Genomic DNA, 22,458 nt, shown 5'->3' on the forward strand with positions numbered 1-22,458 from the left:
AGGACAGTGCCTGGTAGCATCTTGATTGGGTGAGAGGACTGGCAAAGTGAAAGGAGTATCACATTTAAACCAGCGGAGCACTGTCTTCTTTTGCATTTTTCAGACATATAAAAATTAGACCCAGAGGTGAGAAACTCAATGAAATATCTGCATGTGAGGTGTGACCAAAGACCTTTCTTTATAACACCACTGTGCATTTACCATATAGCAGTTTGAATTGCAGATCAATCATTTTAAGAGTTTTTGTTAACAAGGAGTACAAAACATACCAACAGTGATGAAACGTCATCAACTGTTCTCTCTCACTGAGTCACTATTAATGGGTTTAACATTTCTTGAATTACCTTTTTAATATATACTTTTCCTTCAGTGGAGTACAGGGGGGATTCAAAAGATTTTGTTTGCTTTTAACATCATTAACATTGCGCACTAAATTTGGAAATAACTACATCCGTCAACAAGACAAAGCAGTACACAGTACTACTGGAGGACAACCTATTTGGATGCTCTCTGACATTACTTGGAAGTGTGCACATAAGTAGGGGCGGTCTAAACCAAGTGATAACATAATCCATGGACACAGTCATTCAATGGAGTATGTGAACAAGAAAGGCTGACGACTTGATAGATGGCTGCATAATGGCTTTAAAAACTAACTCATGTAAATATGCATTTATATCATGTTATTTCATTCTACACTACAGGCATCACATAGTTTTTTTTACACACAACACACTACAGTCACCTCTTAGAAAATGATGTAATCAAACAGCAAAATAGAAAGTTTGCATATTTTTGCATTGAATGATCCTCCAAAGTTTCACAGCCATTTATATTGTCTATTATGTTCTGTACTGTTCTCCACTAAGCTGCTTCCACTTGGCTTTCCTTCTTTCTGTATGGGAGTGTTCAGGGAACTGGTAGACTGTTAACATTTAGGCCTTCATTATCTGAGAACCTTAGTCTTAGGTAGACATTAAGTTGAGGAAGGTGAACAGGGTTTAAGGTGGAGGGAGGGGAGAGGGGGTGGGGGCATGTGGAAATCCTGAGACACTGTGTGGCCTTTAACATGAGCCACAAAAACAGAATGGACACAGAAGGATGATGAGGCATAGGATTAGGGGCTGAGTTGAGTGAAAACAGATGCAATCTTTTTGTTTTGCCATCACCTCTGATGGCAGGGGCCAGGAGGTCACCCTGTGCCAAGCGGCTCAGTGTTTGTTGGCCTCTTAACAGACCGACATAAGGAAAACCTGCTGGGGAATAAAAAGGACTTAACTGGGGCAGGCTGGGAAAGGGGCAGAATAGCTGTAAACACATCAAGCAATGACCTGCATAACACACGACCCTACAGCAGCCTTACCTGTCCATCTAGACTGGGGGTCACTGTTCTGATAAAGCACTATTCTGTGGACCTCTGACACACTCTTCTGTCAGCTCTGCTAAGACACCAGTAGACCCACACATTTGATGTTACCACAACAAACAATGAAATTAATCTAACAATCACAAATACATGCAAGCAAACTGACATGCGTTCTCTCTCTCTCTCTCACTCTCTCACACACACACACGCCTTTTACGCACACACACAACAACACAACATCTCACTCTCTGTCTCTTGGTAGACATTAGTCAGAGGGCAAAAAGGATCTACACTGTACTTATCAGGCGTTCTATTAGATCCCAAATCAAAAACCCTACAGGCGAATCATATTAATGTAAACATACACTTTATGTTGAAGTGGTTTATATTGCGTGACATTGAAGGGGTTATGTTCCAGTGGGGCTAGACTCCTCAAAGAATGCAACTTGGAAAGAAAGTAAAACAGGAAACCAGTGAGGGGAAAAAAAACATAACGTGTATAAAAAATGAGGCGTCCATATAAGAAAGGCTACAAAAACCTCCACTGGCCCTCTGGCATCGGCATACAGCAAAAGGCACCACAATATTACTCTATTTTTTACGTTGTGAAAAAACTGGCACATCTTTTTATGCTGTAAATCAAAATGTACATATAAATAGAGTTTTCCCTATAAAAAGTCTTTACTGTTAACTAGTAGACAACTTTTGCTAAAATGAAAATAAATATTTCATTTGTTTAGAATATCTGTCAGTTATATAAAATAAAAATATTTCTTATAGATGCAGGTCTATACTATATTGATTTTTGTTGGTTCATTTTCACTCTTTAATGGGGTGTATTGTCCGGTTTGGAGCGTGAGTGTGTAAGTCTTGTATGCATGTTCCCATGCCCACTGTGCCGCCCCGATGAGTGAGAAGTCCGACTGTCCACCGGCCTGTAGATGGTGGAGGGCTCGGCATTCATGTTCTGCATACTGAGGAAGGGCGTGCTCTCGCCGTCCTCCTCTGACTCACTATCTGTTAGGCAGCTTCGAGACCCATAGTCCCGAGATGCCTCATATCCACGTGGGGCCACATGGCCATTCAGTCTGGATCTCCGCCAGCGACGGCTACCAGTTCCACTGGACCCACTTCTCTTTGGTTGCTCCCGAGAGGAGAGATACTCCTGTGTGGTCTCATAGTCTTCCTCCTCAGCCAGCCGGTAGGGGCTAGAGGGCAAGCTGCCCCTGCTATCATTTAGATAGGTACGACGCTGCTGCCGGTAGGGCTCCTGGCACTGGGCGTCATGTAGGGGCACCTGGTAGCGGCGCAATAGAGGCTGGTCATCCGCTAGAGGATAGGGGTTGTGGACAGCAGGAGGGAGAGACATGGCATGGCTGGCATTGGGGGATGTGATCTGGAAGGTAGGCACCTGCGAGGGCAATGAGTAATGGAAATCCACTGGCGAGAGGCGGGCTGGTGTCGTCAGGGCTGACACATATCTGTAGTAAATACAGAGGAGAGTCAATAGTTAAGTAGAGAAGAGCAAAGGACAGAAGCGATAAAGAGAACGAGTTTACAAAAAGTGCACTGTGAGTTATTAGCACACTGTAAATGGACTCCTAAATATTGTAAGGAATATTTTTACATATGTAGATTTGTCTGAGATTTTCAGTTGCTTATTGCTAACACTCCAAATCTCTGTACAATAAGCTGTCAGGTATTGAGTAATGTTATGGTGCAACCTCCCAAACCTTCTTCCCCCTATATTATTTTTAAATGAACTTATATCTACACAAATGATAGCTACTGTGGTTGTTATCTTAGGAAGCTTTGTTCAAACATGGCCATGTGGGCGCTATGGCAAAATGCTGAATACAACATAGAGGTTCTTGAAGATGCAGAACCAATAATGACTTGGCCAACATGTCTCTCCAAGAAGAAAGTCAATATTAAGTTTTAAATACCTCACACTTGGTTGGCATGGTTGCCACTTTTTCATCCCTTGTCCTGATAGGATTAAACCCTAGTAACCACATTTGGATTGTTTGGATTGTCAAAACACCAGAAACTAATGGGCGTCACCCATACAGTCTTACAGTCAGTTAATACCATAATCACAGCCAACTAAACATTCATGTCAATACATTTAAAAAAAAACTCAGAATTTACATTGATTATCACTGATGGTGAAGCATTGAGGATTGTGGTGTTAGTAATGTCTGTTTATCGCCTTGAGGCAGCTGCAACAGGCCGTGTTAGACACAAGCCTGAGATATTCCCACAACACCGCTGATTCAGCTGGTACAGAAGCTGTCGCCGTGATGGAAGCGCTTGTTACCTGGAATGACTCTGAGGGATGATGGTTATCCAGTGTTGCTCTGTATAACAACTCAATGATCAGGACCCTATTTGCACACACATGCTTGCTGTATGTTGGCATTGCTGATACCTTAGAGCGCGAGCACATAAAAGGCAAGACACATCTTGTCTGGTTAGTTTTTAGACAATTTACACGGCACTGGTCATAGTCCGATTTCTTTTTCAAGTTCTTGTGATTAATATCATATTGAAGTTTTTGCTGCACCCAGCAGCTGGTGTAGGACACTCTGTCAGTCATATAGTCAGTTCTAATACATTACAGTGAAATGCAGCTCTCAACACTTTAGGAACTACCTTACTCCATTACTTTCATTTTGGCTCAGTGAAAACATGACTGAAGTTGGACAAGCACTGATTAGCATATTCATTTGTTTTCATTTCCACTTTGTGTTTGTGAAAGTGAAAGGCTGCTTCATACATTGTACACGTTTAAATAGAGGATACTTGGGCTTTGCACTCACACAATTAAATGTTTGCTCCATAAAGGTTTTATTAGATAAAATGTGCCACTCATCTGAGAATGTGACGACTTTGGAGTTTTCTAAAAAGTAATCTCAGTGAAAGATGTCTGCATTGGGGCCACTTTCGCTCCTTCTGAGATTCTGTGAGATTTTGCCATCTGAATATCATACTGTCCTAGCCACTGGATCTTGTGTTGTTTCACTGGGCACTTTTTTGTCGAGCACACTGTTCATCAAGTTATCATTGTACAGTAACTTTTCTAATGGTGAGGTTCCATGAGGCTCCACGAATGAATACATTTGTGGTAATAGTGATTCTCAAGACTTTAAACAAAGGTCAATGAATGCCTGTGATTAAGCTATTCGAAAGAAAAGGGCAGGGCGTCCACATGTATAGCAATTTTTAGCACAGGGTCTACAATCAACAAAGACAGACTTGCTCCAACCTAACTGGGCCACCGTTCCCTTCCTGCAAAAAAATGTGTGTGCTATTAGAACCAACTGTTTTCATAGGTGTTGTGTTGATGGTTAAATAAACACTCCATAATTTTAGTAGGGGACCATTCGTGCGTGTTGAGCGATGAGTGCTAAACTGGGAAATGTGTTGGAATTCAAAACATAAGCAGTGAGTAAGGAGAGCATTTGGGGGGTCACTATTGGGCTCTATCGCAAAATCAGGGAGTGTATCTTAGGCACTTAAAATGCAAGTTCAAATTCAGGCCATGGGTGACACTGAGCACTACTGAAATACAGAGCATATGGAATTATATAGAGTGATTCAATTGTGCTTGAGCTGTCATGTTCTAGTTCATGTTAAAGGGACAGTCCGACATTTTCGGAAATATACGTGTTTGCCATCTTGCTAATTGATATATCTGTGCCTTCCGTACAGATATAGGTGCAGGATAAATTGAGGGGCATATTTCCTCACTTCTGACTTAAAGAGCTAGCTGTGTCCTGCAGCTTCTACTCTTTGTGCTAAGCTAGGCTAAACCTATCCTGGACCTATTTCTGTGACGCAAATATGTCTCTGGAAAAGATGGCAAACCAGTCTATTTCCCAAAATGTCACATTGTTCCTTAAATACAATTTCTGTCGGAACACTTTAGCCAGTCAGAATTACATACTGTCCAGGGAGTTATGTTACAGTAGCTATGTGCATAGAGTTCCCATTGAAATAAGCACTGTTTTTTCACTCTTGCCTACCTTAGCGAATTTCATCATCATGCCTGCTGTGTGTCAGTTTCCACTGAGTCTCTCTGAGTGCCCTGACTGGCCTCTCGAGGCTGAGAGAGAACCAGCAGAGAGAGGAAACTTCTCAAAATGTTCACGACAAACCCAGTGCCATATCAGCCACACAGGCCTGTTTCTCACCTGTCACTGTGCGGAGAGTCTCCCAGAGAGTCGAAGGAGTCTCCGTACTGTAGGCCTGGCCGATGGGGGTCAGAGTAACCACAGTGTGCAGCGCGCCGGGCCCGTGCCTCCATGCACGCAGGACTGCTGCATTTACTGGTCCCCACGGATGATGACATAATTCCCGGCGAGTCAGAGAGGATGCTGTCAGAATGTTCCAGGCTCCATGTCCGTTCCTCATGTCTGACAAATAAAAAAAGATGTTAACACGCACACACCCCAGCATTTCCCAGTGTGATTCTTTTTTTTTTCCAAAAAGAAGTAAGTAAGAAGTTTTTTGAAAAAGAAGATTGACAACCAATTCACTTGTTTCTAGAGGCAGGACAAATTAATCAGTCCCTTCACGTGAGATTCTGAATTTATGTAAAATGATGGTGCTTAATTTAAGGAAGGCATGAGGGCAAACATACGTACTGCATGGCGCATGCTTACCTGTGAGTTGATGAATGGGCTCGTGTGGAAGAGTTGTGAGATCTGGAAGAGGCATGGCTGGCAGGGAACGATCCCTCTGTTGCAGGCCGTATGACTCGTTCAGTTGCAGGGACATTCTTTGATATGTACTGTGATGGGAAGAAAATGGATTTGGCAAATGGAAAAATGTCAAAAAAGACAAGCTTTGATTATATAACTGAGCATAAAACCATTTGGTGTACATCTGTGCGTGTGTACTTTAATAACATTAGGAATCCTTTCAGAAACTCACATCTACCATAGGGATTTCCTCCGGGCCTGGGCCTGGGTGATTGGGTCCGTTAGCTAGGTTACGATTAGGATGTTCTGGACACATGTTTTGTCTCAGATGATTGTGCATCTTCTTTCTTTGTTTCCTGTTGAGCAAATCTCTGTCATTCTCTCTCTCTTTTTTTTGGTTAAGATGCCCTAATTAATGATTTAACATTCTGCTTTTAAACTCGATGTGAGAACAAGATTAACTTTCTAACCTGTAAACGTGTCTAATAATATAAAAAGGCTACATTTTAAGATAGCAAACAAAGCAATCTATTGTTCCCACTATGCAGCATATTACAGGCACTGCCAACAGAAAACAGTATACAGTAAACAGTTGTTTTTCAATAAAATACAGGTGGTATCCAATTATCAGTGGGACTTACTTGGTTTTACAGTAGGCAACCACACACACGATGCCCACCACCAACAGAGCCACACAAATACCCGTGATTGTCAGGACTCTTTTCTGGTAGAGTTCCTCTGCCTCTGTCAACATCACACCCACAAATTCACAGACGCACCCACACACACACACCACATGCACACAGTGAGAGAAATAAAAGGGAAAAAAATTAGTGTCTCGAAGGTGCAGGTTCCCACTTTTTATTTTATTTTTTACTAAATCCTGAGCAGTATGAAGCTTCATCCTCCCTTCCCTGACAACTCATTTCACAGTCAAACCTCTCCTCTCACATAATCACAAATACAACAGATGCTGTTGCTGCCTGTGCTGCAGTAAGGAGGCGTGGGTGGGGGACAGGGCCTCAGCAATAGTTAGACTAATCTTTTCTCTAAAAATCGAAGTAATTTCAAATTAAATATGATACTATAATGGTTCGGGCCTTTAATTGATGACCGGTAGAACCTGTAATGTGTGTCTAAAGTTCTACTAATGAGTCAATCATGATGCCTGCGTGATCAGCAATCATTCACTTAGTCTTCATCTACTCAGGTATTCAGTAAGCACAATGATGAGATCTTATTTTACAGTAATTTATGAAAGTTTATGAAGTTAATTTTAAGATTAAATATCAATAAATATTAAATATCAATAAATATGAATCTGGAGAAATCTTGACTGATGCTTTTTGCTTTTCCAGAGAAGAGATTTTGAGAGGTTGAGGTAGTCTCTTTGTGTTCCCGGGGGGAAATGACGGAGCTAAGAGGTAGCATGATCAATGATAGACAATGTAATACATACTGTATTTTACATTTTACATTGACATTCCAAAGTTTCTGACACCATAAATAAAACACATAAATTGTATATTATATATAATGTTAATTAAATTAGTGTTGGTATAATAACACAATGTCTTCCTGGTCTAGTACCTTATGTACTTGTATAATTAAATTATCTCTGAAAGAAAACCTCTAGCATTTGTTCTACACTCTCAACCCCTCAAGCACTTTTCTGGAAAAGGTAGCAGAAAAACAAGAGCTAACAATGAAGGAGGATGAAAATAGTGTCAGATAGAAGAAAAACATGACTGTATGTTCTAAATATAGCATTGCATGCTCACATCACAGCATCTACTCCTTAAAGGGATAATTCAAACCAGTAACACAGGTATTATATTTCATACTTCAAAGTTACATTTCAGCTATAGGCTACTAAAGACGGGGTGATGCAAGAAACATGGACAAGATCACACATAAATAAAAAGAAAAGAGATGGCATGTCAAAGAAGAAGACAGATACTAAAGGGAGGAGTCTAAAATGGTTGGATAGATTGAGTTGAAGATTGATGAAAGATATATGGTAACTACAAACATGGTACATCGTGCTTGTTACAGATGGGATGAAGAACCAAAAATCAGTCCAAAAAGGAAAATATGCTATTGTGAGTGAAACAGTTAATAGTTAAATTTTTTTATTGCACATGTATCAAAGGTGCAGGTGAAGACATCCATGTTAATGACATTTAATGTAGGATCAGTTGCATTGACTAAGGGTTTGTCATTATAATGAGTTATGGTAGGATTGATTGGGAGATTGATTGGTTAATCGAGGGACAATATGATTTACAGTTCACACCACAGAAGGAGCCAGAGCAAGTCAAAACAAAGGACATCTATTTAGTATCTATGCTAGGACTGAGAATCAAAATGGATTGTTCCATACCCATAAATTCAATCCCAAGATGCTCTGCCATTGCAGAGGGTTGACAGTTGGAAGAAAAAACAACAACAAAAAGAAACAAAAGACCAGATTAAGAGAGTGGCACCTTCTCACATATAGTGGACCAAACAAATAAAGGTATAACAGCAACTGAGACAAAAAACACTAAACACGGCACGAGGACACCAGAACACACTTACAGCATGCAACACACAATTCAAACCACACTACACAAAACTACGGGACTACACAACTACAGTTTTAATACTGAAATGTTTTGATTTTATGAATAATATATTATAATCAAACTGGCTCTGGCTGTTCCTCTTGTGTGCAATTTCTCTCTACCGTATGTCTCAACACAGTCCCATGTTACTGTTGGCCACTCAGTTTTACATTTTACAAGTAATTTCTGATTCCAAGTTGCAGAAAGCGCTATTTCATTACATACCCAAACAAAATCTCGTAATGGGAATAGGACATAGTGGACGCATAGCCGCTCTCATTACTGCTGTGTGGGGAAAATATGCGTCATCTGCTGAGATTACCTGTTTTCTGCTTTCTAAAAATGCTACACTGTCAGTTCCTGAACACACCCATCACATGAACAGGCAAGTTAAAAGGAATGTATCTGTACAGTATCGGAATAATCACACTGAATAAGAAGAACTGTAGTTGGACTTTATATTATATGGCATAGTGAGGCCATAGGGAGGCTGCACCAACCAGCTGAGTCCATATCTCTGGCAGCTCACTTGCTTTACTTGGTTTGAAGCGAGTCCCAGCTGTTCTTATGACAACATGCTTTTGTTAAGCCAAGCCCTTATGGCTGAGGAGCAGAAGCCATCCTCCTTGTTTTTGGTATCTCATGGGGATGGGAGGCGCCCCCTCCAGGAGGCGGGTCGTATGTAGTATGCAATGGATGTATGTGTGCGTGTGTGCACGTGTCTGCTCTTTGAGAGAACATTTTTATTTATTCTACTTAATTGAGAGTAGTAAATGTGAAATATGTGAGAGGCCATTAAAGCTAAATTCTAGTTGAAATGCAAGTGTACATGCAAGTTCTTCCCATGATAGCGTCAGCATGGACAGAGAAATCCTATTTTTTTCTGATGTGAATGTAACAGGTATGAATGCATCTACTCTCAACTTGGGTTTCATTAAATCTGATTGTTTTTACCCATTTCTTTTAAACATATCATCTTTTAGGCCTACAAATACACAGGACATTGATTTGAATGTATACGCACGTAAAACAAGTAATCAAAGCCTGCTCTGTGTTCATGTGGCTGGATGAGAACTGGAAGTAAATGCCTTCCTTGATGCAGGCGCACAGCTGCATCGAAGTATAACAGAATGCCGAAAAAGTGAGTGAGTGTAGGAAAAAGAGCTCCCACGCACCACTGTTTAACTCTGCCAAAAAACCCAAGCAATTTCAGCTCAGTGCATTACGACTTAATGTGAGATGAAATTACTTGTAGTTAAGAAGGGTGTTTTCGCATTGTACTCCGAGCCAACATACAACAAACAGTATGTGTAAGCTCTATAAGTCAGGCTACAGGGATGAGACTAGGCAGCATCAGGCAACTCCAAAAGCAGATGCAGTTAGTTATTTTCTATAATGTTAACTGTAATGTTACATTGAATTGCAACCACATGGGCTTGCAAAGACATGGCACTGACAAATATGCAGTGAGATAGCATCTGACATGAATTACAGGCTTTGCATTTAATTAAATAATATTATTATTGTTACACATTATCTTTAACCTTGTGCATGCTCTCTTCACAGAACCAAGTCCAAGCTATGCTGTTTCATTAATATCAGGCCACTCACTCCTTTCAATATCACTTGAGATACTTTATGCGGGTAATCAACCAGCAGGTAATGTTGAGGTGTAAAACAGTGAGGACTGTTATAATCTTAAGCACGATTCCAGTGGGTGTTTTTCAAATTGAAAACATTTTATGGGCAAGTGCCATCAAGCCGTAGTTCTCCACAAACCACATCTAATCTTGGTATAATTCTGCACTTGATGGATATGTGCTGATATTGGCGTGTGATGTAGTGCAAGGTTGACTTCTCTTACCCCAGGCTAGCAAAGCTATTTAACACAGCACTCTAGTACAGTGAGAGCACGAACTCTATGCTGAGGACATCTGCTGTAAGAGCACCATTCTATTGCTCTGAAGCAATGTTTGCTAGCAACAAATAGCTATTTGCTGAATCTTCTCTCTGGACTTAACAATGTTCAGTGTTTACTAGAAACTGGTCTTAACCAAGTTACTGGCTGATTTGAAAGTGAAAAACATATAAATAATGTGTCCAGCCTGCATGTGCATGTGTATTCTAAAGCAACTGTGAACCACGGAGTAAGAGTTTTCTGTAAATACTCGGAAAATCCGCAAGTATCTTTAAAATCAAATCAATCTAGTCAAGCTAACTGGAATTATGTAATGTTGACTTATGTATAACCTACATACTGATAGATGCTAATATATGTATGAAGAAATCCTACATGTCGCATCTTGTTTGTGTGGAATGTGTAATAAATGGACTATATTAGAAACAATACTACATTTTGAGATCAGATCCCTCCATGTGATGGCTTTCTTTAACGCTTAACCCACTTCACTACACATTCAATTACTTGTCATGCCTATGAGTTAATGCTTATTGTTCAGGCCTGCTTTCCATCCATCAGCTCTGATAGGATCATACATGCTTGTGTTTGCAGCTGATTGCATAAACAAGCATGATTAGAGACTGAGCTAAAGGTAGGGTTTTAGTAATGGTTTTGCCATTAGACTGTGTTGTTACATGCAGCTGACTTTGTGCAAATCAACTACCACAAAGCATCTAAATCCAGCCAAGTACTTGTTGCTATCAAAGTAACTATCAACTCGTGTCCTGAGAGTGTACATGCAATACACTCCGATTTAAAGGGCAAATAATATCACATGCAGACCAAACACAACAACAGACTCTACTAATCTATGCCAGCTTGTGAATGAGTCATCGGAGGAGGATCAGACACAACAATTAGGTAATAACAGGAAATTAATGCAATCTCTCTACACTCAGCATGCACGCATGACACGAGGACAGTCTGACAGTGACAGAAGAGGAAATTGACATACGGTAGAAACTGGCCATAACGTAGGTTTGACAGCGATCACCAGTAAAGTCATTTGGACACCTGATGGAAAGAAACAAAGCCACAAAAAGAGAGGGAGGAGAAGGGTGGTGGATGAGTGGGAAAGAGAAAGAAAAATAGAAAGAGAGAGAGGGCAAGGGTGGAGTGAAAAGGAGAGTATGCGTAAGAGAAAGTGAAGAGGGAGAGAGGGAGGGAGAGAGGGAGGGAGAGAGGCAGAGAGACACAGAATTAGAACAACAGCACATATACAGACAGCAGAAGCAGAGTGTTCCCCTGGATGACACCACCGTGTACATGGTGTAGTGCACAGCTCATTGCGTGTTGACCTGAGAAGGAGAAAGAGGAGGAGAAAGAGGAAGAAAACTGGGGGGGAGGGGGGGGGGGGGGGGCAGCAGCAGGAGTCCACAGAGGTAATCCAGTGACTACTGTGTCTCTCAGCCTCTCATATCAAGTAAACATACTTTTGTAAGGATTGGGCATGTACAACCGCAGCGGCTCAGTCTGTAAGCATCGAGGGCCGAAGTATCCATCCGGACATCTGGGAAGGAGCAGACAAGTGTTATGAAAGGAAAGTACAGGAAGTGAGGTGCACTGTAAAACAACATGTTGTTAAAGGTCACAGTGAAGCCATGGATAAAGTAAAAGAAAAAAAGAAAAAACACAGGAAAAGTCACAGAACAAAAGGTGACCTACGTGATAATATGTTTATCGACAGAAACAACAATACCCACAGTATGCTACAAAATATTTAAATATAAAATATATATGTATATAATAATAAAAAAAGACGAGTTTATAAAATCAGGTTTCAAATAATGAAATAAATAAAAGGTAATAAACAGGCTTCAGCCAAACCCCACTCTTTTTTTGACCTTTGAGAGAAGAGCATTCATGAGTATATGGACAAAAAATTTAATGTATCTGGGGATGAACCGCACAATGCTTTGTAGGCGATCAATAAATCAATTCTAGAAAGCCTGTGCAGCTAAGCTGAAATTGTAGTGATGTTGTTTCTCCTCTTGGTGTCTGTTAGGAGCGTGTTCATAACCTAAAAATGTGACAGTTTTATAACCGGTACCGCAGAACAGTGAGTCATGAAGTAGTCAAATCAAGAGGAAATGAAAATTTGTACTTTCAGTTCTAAAAGAATGATTTGAATATGGAGATCTGAACATGACTGGGCAACGCTCTTCACTTGTCTCAATGGAAAGCATGACTGGGCAACTCTCTTCACTTGTCTCAATGAAAAGCATGACTGGGCAACTCTCTTCACTTGTGGTTTTGAAACATAAGTAAGACGCAACACGTAGCTTTATATTTTTGTACCTGAAGACAAACTACTGTATCATCACCATCAATTGTGTTGTGCCAAACCATAGTTCTTCATTATGATCCCATTAGGATGAGCGTTTGGTCTTTTAAGGGGCACCAACATTCCACTCACAGACACAACTAGACCACCAATCCGACAAAGGTCATTGCTCATGATTTACTGGTTTCACACAACGCCTCCCAGGAGCACCATAACATTCAGCATTAAATTACTCATCCTGAGTGATGGTGTTTAACTGGGGGATAGCACCACCTAGACCAAGGAAACATAGCTGGAAGATAAAATAAATAAACTGTCACTACATAATTTAAAAATCAGATGAGAGTGCAAATATCCACCGTGTTGCAGCTGCAAACTCTATTATCACTCTTTTATTTTTAGTTTAAAAAAGGAGAAACATTTGGAAAAATGAATGTTTTACCATGTGTTAGGAGACATGAAGCAGGACCTGTACTGTAAAAATATTTTACATGTGTATACAGTAGACCTACGCAACCACTTCATTTCCCAAGTCCCACTGAGAGGTGATTTGGTAAAAGTTGTGACTTGTTGATAATTGTTATGTTTTTCTGAAGAAATATTGGTCAGACAAGTTGATTTTACAACATCAACCAAGGTTTAATAATAATTCCTACTATTTCATAGGTTAAAACAATTAAAGAATATTTATTAAATTGGAAACTATACACTTAATTAGATAATGACATTAATAATGACTCTCCTCACTACTGTCACACCTTGGAGACACATGTAGATTATATGTAACACTTAAGTGTCATCCAACCAAAAGCACCAGCAAACTTAATATTAAACTTAAATGCATTATTATATAGATTATTATTATAATATAGATTATTATAAAGATTATATTATTTTAGATTTGGCTGAAAATGACTTACTTACTTGAGTTACTTACTTTGGGTCATTTATAAGTTTATACCTCCAAGTAAAGGAGCCGGGCATACAAGTAGGGCTAGCTGTCTGCAGGACTTGTTTAGCCAGTGAGTAATGCCCAGTGAAGCCTGGCCTATATTGAATGAGATGGCTGCGGGGCAACAAATCCCTGCAGGCCTTCACTGCATTATCCAACTTTTCTGGACCCATGCCCTAGCCGTGAGTGAATTAGCTGCAGCAATTGAGTTATTGCTGCCTCCAATTTGTACACAGCTATTGAACGGCTGTTGCAGCCACGTCCTCATTGCTTGTCGAGCATTCTTCTTTAGGTCAACTGGGCACAGAAGCCTCGTCAGTGTTTCAGCTCTATATCAAACCAGCCAAAGGACTTATGCTATCATGACACATGGTCGAACAGAACCTGCAACATAATATTTGACAACCATGAAAAGAGACAATGTGTATACTATTAGGTTTTAACAGTTACTGTTACGGCCTCTTACAGTGGTGCCCCAATGAATAGAACACTATTTTCATTATCAATTAATCTGACGATTGATTTCTCTATTTACTGGCAAATCTGTTGGAATTTTAGTCACAAAATATTTGTGATATCTTAGACTAAGAAAACCAGCCAATATGTTCACAGTAGAGAAGCTGGAATCAGTAAATGTTTGACATTCTTGCTTAAAAAATTACTCAAAGGATTAATTAATAATTAATTATCATAACAGTTACCTATGAATTTCCTGACAATTGTCATCATTTCATCTTTACACAATAAAACGTGTCAGTTGTCTGAAAGACGGGAAAAAACATGAAAGAAACCGGTTTATTTAAAATGATAACTCCTCCTGAACATCCTGCCAAATAATGTTCCTTGACCTTGAGTCTAATAAAAACTAAAATGTAAATGTCAAAGAAAAAAAAAGGTTGTTTCTGTGATAATGTCAACCTGTTTTCTTCCTGAAAAGCTGAGATATATGGTTCCTCCAGTGCACTTTACACATGAGCCTTGATCCCCTTTGCCAAGGACCTCAAATGTAAGCAATGATTCTATTTACATCACTGGGGGCCTCTAACAGGCATAAATATTTGCTCACTACTAAACCAGTGACTCATGACATTTTGAAAAGGCTTTTAACATGCAGCCCTCCTGTACACTAAACATGACTTAAAAGGATGAGCACACCACCACCTCCCCCCATTATTAGTGTTAAAATACACAACAGGTGGGTAGTTAGGCAGACTGGCAGTATTTTCCTGTGATGTGTTGCTGCTGCTGCTGAAGGAAAGAAGAACAGATCAAGTGCTTTCAGGAAAATAAACAGCAGGATCAAAATTTGTAGTTAGGATGTCGAGGAATATTGCTAGAGTAAAGAACATCATGAAAGGATTTTCATAAAGGGACAGAGAAGGCTGACAATAAAAAAAAATTGAAAACAAAGAGATAACTCACTTGCAGGAGAGCTGATTTATACCATGTATGAAGTAACAGTCGCCGCCATTCACACAGTAGGCCTTCTCTGTGTCGTTGCATCTTCTGGCATGGCCTGAGCCTGGAGATAGCGTTGTGGTTACTGAGAAGAAAAACAAAGACACACACACATACACAAAAAAACACATTACCATCAGCTGTAATCATCTCAATCTTTTTTGTGTGTGCAACTTTACTCCCTCAATAGCTTAAAGTGATGATTTAAAAATAAAATTTGGAGTCAAAATAAAGAGGCATCATGATACATGGTCACTCACAGGCTTTTCATTTGATATGAACTTGGCTGTTATTTTTATCAGTATGATCACTACAAGTATTCTCAGCTTTGCTCACATTATACACTTGCACTCCACGAGATCTCTTAGTTTTCCATCCACAAATGTGATTGTGTCTCTAAGCAGTGTTGACACGATCTCAAGAAGTTCTATGAGCAAAGATAAATATTTCTCCAACATAGCGTAGGAGTTGTTTATGCTTTGACTCGGGTTCTTGGAATGGCCCAAAATGTCATGTATCTGCACTTAATCCCCCCCACTGAATAGATATAATATGTTTGGGATGAAGTCTGCTTATGGGGCGAAGGCAGGGACCTTTGAAGGAATGGGAGTGCTGAGAGAGGTGCACAGTGGCAGGATTGGGCTTGAGAAGGGAGGAGTGTGCTTCGCATGGCAGATCCTGAAACGTGATTGCAACTGTGTACCTGCTGTCAGACGCTATTAGCGCCTTAACAGAGTGTGACAGTTTGTTGGTAGGGATACAGAAGTTTCTGATTGGAAGAACTACAATCCATCAGCTTCAGCAGTCATGCCATGCAGAATGTTGTGACAAGAAATCGCACTAGGATTTTATTCAGCTGGGTCTGGCTCTGACATATAGTAGGCTGTTTGCCACCAGGAGTAAATTTCACAACTCCCATTTGTTACACAGTTGAAGGAGTCTGTTTGACTCTCTCTGCTGGTTGGAGAAGTGTGGTCTGTCTTGTTCAGAAGCACACTTCTGGTTTTAACTAAAACAACAGAGGTTAATTCCCATGCTAGTTAGAATAACAAAGCAAAAGGATGACATCAGTCTATGTTTCACTTGCCAGTACGAGGCTGTGAAGAACGAGTATGAGAAAGAGAACTGTGAAAGAATAAGTCAGCACTTTGCAAATTCCAAGCACAATATTATAACTAAAACTACACATGTTGTGTCCTTTTTTACCAAAATTACCAAAATAGGATGTCATTGCTCCTCAAAAAACTACTGCCTCACTTTCCGACTTTAAACATACTGTCCAGGATATTAAAATCTTTCCAAAATCTTCATTTCAATGTTACTGTAGACATGTAATTGGGGGGTTTCCATGCTCTGGCAGACATAAAGGTTTACTATTTCGAACATCTATCCAAACCAAACAACAAACCAAGTCATAAATCTGCAGCTGTTTTTATCTGGTCACACGTGCTGATAACTAATTCTTTCATTCTTTCATCAGTATCAAATTTAGCCTTAAGTCACAAGCTGTCATGTTACTGTTCTGCCAAAGTTCCCTAAAATACAACAATAAATAATTAACCTTAAATAATAAAATAATTAATAAAAACAGAATTCATCCACTATAACCTGAATATTTTACAAAAAGCATTTCCAGATTTACCAGTTAATCAGAACTACCTCTCACTCTGGAGAGCTGGTGTGTAAAACACCCAGTAAAAAAAGATCAGACAAAGCTGTCAGGAAGAAGGAACCTCAAAACATTGTAAACGAAAAACCCCGCGCTCAAAATAGAAACCTTGTTCAGTCTTCCACTGTAAAACATGCAAAACAAAAGGCGGTAAAAACAGGCTGCACAAATCTCTTTCTGGGGCAGTGGCCTATCCCAGAATGCACTAGTGGGAGCGAGGGGGAATGCCCTGGACAGATCATCAATCCTCTGCAGGGCAGACTAACACGCAGACAGTCATATTCACACATAATCTCCAGTCCACCTGGTTTACATGTGGGTGGACTGTGGGTGGAAAACAGACACCCGGAGAAAACCCACACAGGGAGGTGCAGAACATGTAAACTTCACACGTATTCTGCTGTTAAAGTTTAGTTGGCTACTGGTCACTGTACTCACTTTAAAAAAAATAAGGTTCTTCTAAAAGCTGGTACTTTTTGAGAATGCAGCTTAGTTTAGGTGATAACTGCCCCAAATTAGCTCAACGCGGAACCTCATAATGATTCTCCGTGCTTTGTTGTCACCTGAAGACTACATGACCTAATGCTAATGCTCTTTGAACTCCAAATATATTTTAATTGACCACGACCTGCTTTTGTCTATTTTAAGGTCACAGATTCCTTTTTAGAAGATGTCTCTGTGGACATTGATCTCTATATTAACATTTCTGTGAGTCATTAAATATTCAGCAGGTCACCAACTGCACATCCTAAATCAGATTTGCATGAAATGTGGGTATCAAATGATCCAGAAGCCACATTATGGTACAATACTTTCATTGAGAGATATAACTGGCCTATGAGCCTACATGAGCTTGTAACTATGGTATAGCTCACTGATAAGAGATTTTAAAGTGTATTTGTGGTATTTTTGATTAATGATCAGACCAATTTAGGCTAACTGGTAGGAGGGCAAATTAATCATATCCCTCTCCATCACTGTAAAGAAAGACGTTTTATGATGATGACATGCCTGTATCTACAGTCTGAGAAGAACTTCAGAGCTACACACTTGGTTTTAGACCCAAGCAGCTGTATCACCAGTCTTGTTTGGTGGAGAGCCCACACATCCCCTGCTCAGCAGACAAAAGTTAATTTGCCAACATCACCTGCCTGTATTCAAAAGCTTCTAGGAGGAGCAGAAACGCATTAGTTTCCCCTCAATGCAGAAAAGGAAGTTTAAAAAGTGAGTCTTCTGAGGGAAGCGTCACACTCTGACAGTATCTCTCTTTTAAAGACAGGATATAATGTAAATATGTACCCACTCATTTGTAAATCTTCTCAACTGGCATGTTACAGAGTAGCAATGTAAACCATATCAAAACAATGAAAGCATTGCATGAGTCAGACTGGTGAAGAGCTCCCTGAAGGGTCTTGCAGAAAAATCTCTGCCAGTAATGTACTCCCTGAGTTTATATATATCATATGTCAAAGCCAACATTTATTATAACTAAGATGGTCATGGCAGTGTATACGACATGGAGTAAACCCAATCCTTTCAAAACGCAAGATAATTTTGTAAACTTTTCTTTTTTTCTGCGGCAACTTTGCTTTCAAAATGGTGTTTCCCAATACTAACAAAAACAATTCATTTGAGAACAGTTATTGGCCTGCACTCATCAACTGACATCCAATTTATGATACAGCACAGTAAGTGTCCCAATTTTCTTCTCCTTCCTGCTTTTCTCTGCAGTCCTCCGTTCTTTCCTTTGTGTCCTCCAATTACTCCCCCAGTCTGAGAAAGAGTTCTGGGTTTAGTACGCCTTGTATAAAAGTAGTGTCAGTCCTTGTCTCAGGCTTAGAAACTTGACTATAAAGCATATATACAGTGACAACAAAATCATATAACGGACATGACAGCATGCAGGACCTAGACACAATAAAACTGTCATCTGTAAAGTAAACACAATTAAAAAACATCTATATAAAATACTGATCACATCTATCAGATCTTTCATACATATTGGATACACACTGAAAACCTGAAGGCACCAGTAACTCTCAATATGTACAGATTCAACGATTCCAATTATTACATCGAGTTTAAAGTTTAAAACACACTGGTCACCTTGATTCAAACAGCTTGAGGCCAAAGTGAGGAAACTGCAACTAAGCCCAGTGACAAGCATCTATAAATCACATGTGCACCCTCTTACGGTTTTAGAATAAACTTGTAAAACTTGGCAAAAGTATGTAAAATCCTGCTGAGCAGCAATAAAATATCTGGGCAGGGCCGTAAGATGCCAGGTACTTTCTGTATGTTACTGTTTACCATCTTCACCTGCAGCCAGCGGTAGGGTCAGGCTGCAGGGCTTGATATTTTCATGGCTCGCCAATATCGCAATCTAATGAAGGACTAGCAGTTGCTTCTATTGGCCCCTTGACATGAGTCTGACGGCACTTTACCATAACAAACCACAAAATTAGAAGAAAGGCAGACCACACCACCACAGACATTGCTAGTAGTTCTATCATTTATTGGAAAACCCATACAAGGAGAGGCACAGGCTGTCCCAGTGATGAAACAAGAACAGTGTATTCTTTCAGAGGTGATCTGGTTCAGCCAATACAGTGTTTACTCAGGCTGCACCACATGTTTACTTGAGATTAAAACTAATGACATGGTCTAAAAATTTATTGACATGGTTAGAGATACATATACAAACAACAGAGGAGCAACTCATTTAGGGGTGCATGACGTGGACAGAAAAATAAATTCAAATTATTGTACTAGTGTGGTTGTACTGGAGCTTACAAGATTACTTCTGACAACACTCTGTGGTAAAACGTTTCCTCTATAATTGCCTGAAGACCTGTGGTGTTATCAAGGACAATAGCTTGCCTTTTGTTTTCAACATATTGCACTGGTTGGACCAACTGTACAACGTTTAATTTTTATATTTGATTTTTATTTAGTTTCTGAGCGAACCTGGGTTACATACATTCCCACTGGTTGCGATCTTTGAAAGAGTCATTCACTATATGTCTTTTCTCAATCTGCATTTGACTTTGTGTGGTATGTGTTAATTGAGCGGATTTACATTGCTCAGCGAATAATGTGTTTTTTTGTCTATGGACTTCTTTGCATTTGTTTTAAATCTTTTAAAGTTGCATTAGTTTCAGTTTGAGGAGGACAAAACACCAGCATTATGCAAACCTATACAGCAAAGGGAGATAATTGATGTGATGACAGGTTCACAGTGTTGAATCTGAATGGCTGATCTGAGGTGGACTTATTTGTAAACATCCAGTGAGGCTGAACAGACCACAGCTATTTCTGTTGACATAATATATAATATATAATATATATAATATAATAACATGTGTAGTGAATGGTGAACATGTTCTATATAGAGGATGTGTTCAGCTGGGTTGGAGTGGCAGTGTAAATAAAAAACTAACAAAGTACATTGCAGTACAATGCATGTAATGTTCCGGAGATATGTATATATATATGTGTGTGTGTGTGTGTGTGTGTGTGTGTGTGGTGTGTGTGTTTTTGTGTGTGTAAAATACAATCCAATCAAGAGACTTAATAGCTCCTCTGTTCCACCTGCTCCAGTTAGTCCTGTCATCTGCAGAATTGTTTTCTCTATATAGTGTTTGAAGTGATAATGAAGGACAACAGTGGGCAGCACTATTAACAAGAATAGCTTTGTTTTATCTGGAAATTAACAGTTTTGTTTTTTATTGGTTGTCATCCTCTTGGTTGTCAGCACTTTTATCCGCATCTATCCCCAAGAGGCAAGACTGTAATGGCGAAGGCTAAAAATGGCTGATTAAAGAGAGACCGTAGCCTGATCACAGAAATCTGGATGTTTTGTACTCAGTACAGTGAGAATGCATTACATCACTGGGAATGGATTTGAGCCATGGCCAGAATGACATCAAACTCCATTTATTGAAATCTTTACTTGTAACAGAGAAACCATAAACATCACGCAACACAATCCCCAACCTCACAAAGGGGACCAGAGTTCAGGTGTATTTCTCAAGGTTGACTCTGCTTTCCTGGCTGGATATTAGAGACAAATTCCTATAACCCGAGGAGGAGATCAGCCACTCTGCTAAACAGAGTTCGTTTATCTGCAGTTATGTGGCCAGGGTTTAGTTAGGTTTGCTTGGATTTTTAACCTCAGGTTTCAACTTTCCCCCGGCCCTGTAGCCCAGGGGCTGAATCTAAGTTGGAGTTGAAGAGGGGTTTCCTTTAGGTTAGTGAGGGCCACAGTGTTTAGCCATCAGCCATTGCCACTGACTTTGATTAATCCTTCATGGCCCAAGAACTGAAAAGAAAAGCTGGGGGTGCAAGCGGGACCATCTGGAAACCTTCATAAACATGTCTGTCTTTCCACGCTCTCCAAAGGATTCTAGGAAAATCGTAAAATGAAAAGAGAAGTCCCTATTGCACAGTTTTTTTTCCTCTTGAGGCACCCTGTGCATATGCAGCAAACAGAAAGCCTCACAACCCAGCCCAAATTGTGTAATGAAATACATTTTCAATCGGCCTGTCTATGGTGCAGAGTTATGCACATGCCCCTCTAATTTATGATAAATGTTGATAATTTACTGCAGCTTGGCTTAATCCTTTTCACTTCTGCACTGCAATTGAACAGAAAGCCATCTCAAAAGTCAGAATCTGATTCTGTGCAGGGAGAAAGCCAAGGCAGTTATTCAACCAGTGGTGGATTGGTTCCATCTGGACTTTGTTATGGCTTTGTGTTTTTACTCTTAAAAGCAATGTTATCAGGATAAAAAGCATAAATTATGTAGCCTATTTGGGAGTATGTCAGTGTGCGAGAACAGTGTCTCTGGCAGTACTTGAGTAGAAAAAGCGATGTGAAGGTCCAAAAACTAAAATTCATATCTGACATTATGATACAATCTTTGAATTTTCAGTCAAGTAAATGTTTAAATATGTTACAAATGTAAACTAGCTTTTCGTGGGTTCAGATACATGCAAAACTATTTTAGTCATACATGTACTTGACAAAAAAATTATAAATTAATGATTAAAGTAAATAGTAAATAAAGTGCTGGCTGGGCAGTAGTTTGTCAACAGGTGGCATCATACTGCAATATCATACAGGGCCTTTAACTATTTTATAAGATAATGTAAATCATCACTCATCAACTTTACTCAGTCCATAAAAATAGGTTTGGAAAGTGATAAATGTCTTAAGTACAGAACCTTCAGCAGACACATAAAGAGGATGGTATCTGTAATAGCTCTGCCACCCAGACATGCTTTTCCACAAGTCAGTTTTATGTACCAGAAAAAAGCTCTGAGTGCCTCCCCCCAGCCCCGCCCGCTCATCACCTCCCGACTCTTGGCAGGGAATGTCTGACATGTCTCCTGTTACAGCTGGGACCAAGATCTTTTATCTCCATTCTAGGGGCCAATTCATATTGCATGCATTCT

The 22,458-nt window shown here is 39.8% G+C and overlaps 1 protein-coding gene across 3 annotated transcripts in view; it reads right to left on the bottom strand.

The window, feature by feature from the left end:
* Nucleotides 1-335: 335 nt before the first annotated feature.
* The window catches only part of nrg2a (neuregulin 2a), a 49,538-nt gene continuing 27,415 nt past the window's right edge, over nt 336-22,458 (bottom strand). The window contains exons 4-11 of one of the 3 annotated variants that reach the window (XM_046038878.1): nt 15,297-15,417; nt 11,594-11,652; nt 8,456-8,479; nt 6,714-6,816; nt 6,305-6,428; nt 6,034-6,161; nt 5,563-5,784; nt 336-2,847 (exon numbers count right to left, since the gene is read on the bottom strand). In XM_046038878.1, the coding sequence (XP_045894834.1) occupies nt 2,193-2,847; nt 5,563-5,784; nt 6,034-6,161; nt 6,305-6,428; nt 6,714-6,816; nt 8,456-8,479; nt 11,594-11,652; nt 15,297-15,417 (1,436 nt within the window). In that variant the 3' untranslated portion in view covers nt 336-2,192. Of the gene's footprint in view, nt 2,848-5,562; nt 5,785-6,033; nt 6,162-6,304; nt 6,429-6,713; nt 6,817-8,455; nt 8,480-11,593; nt 11,653-12,071; nt 12,149-15,296; nt 15,418-22,458 lie in introns of all 3 variants that reach the window. The other 2 variants (XM_046038880.1, XM_046038879.1) reach the window with 2 other exon arrangements.

Source organism: Micropterus dolomieu, linkage group LG23 (genome assembly GCF_021292245.1).
Source record: "Micropterus dolomieu isolate WLL.071019.BEF.003 ecotype Adirondacks linkage group LG23, ASM2129224v1, whole genome shotgun sequence".
Classification (NCBI taxonomy): domain Eukaryota; kingdom Metazoa; phylum Chordata; class Actinopteri; order Centrarchiformes; family Centrarchidae; genus Micropterus; species Micropterus dolomieu.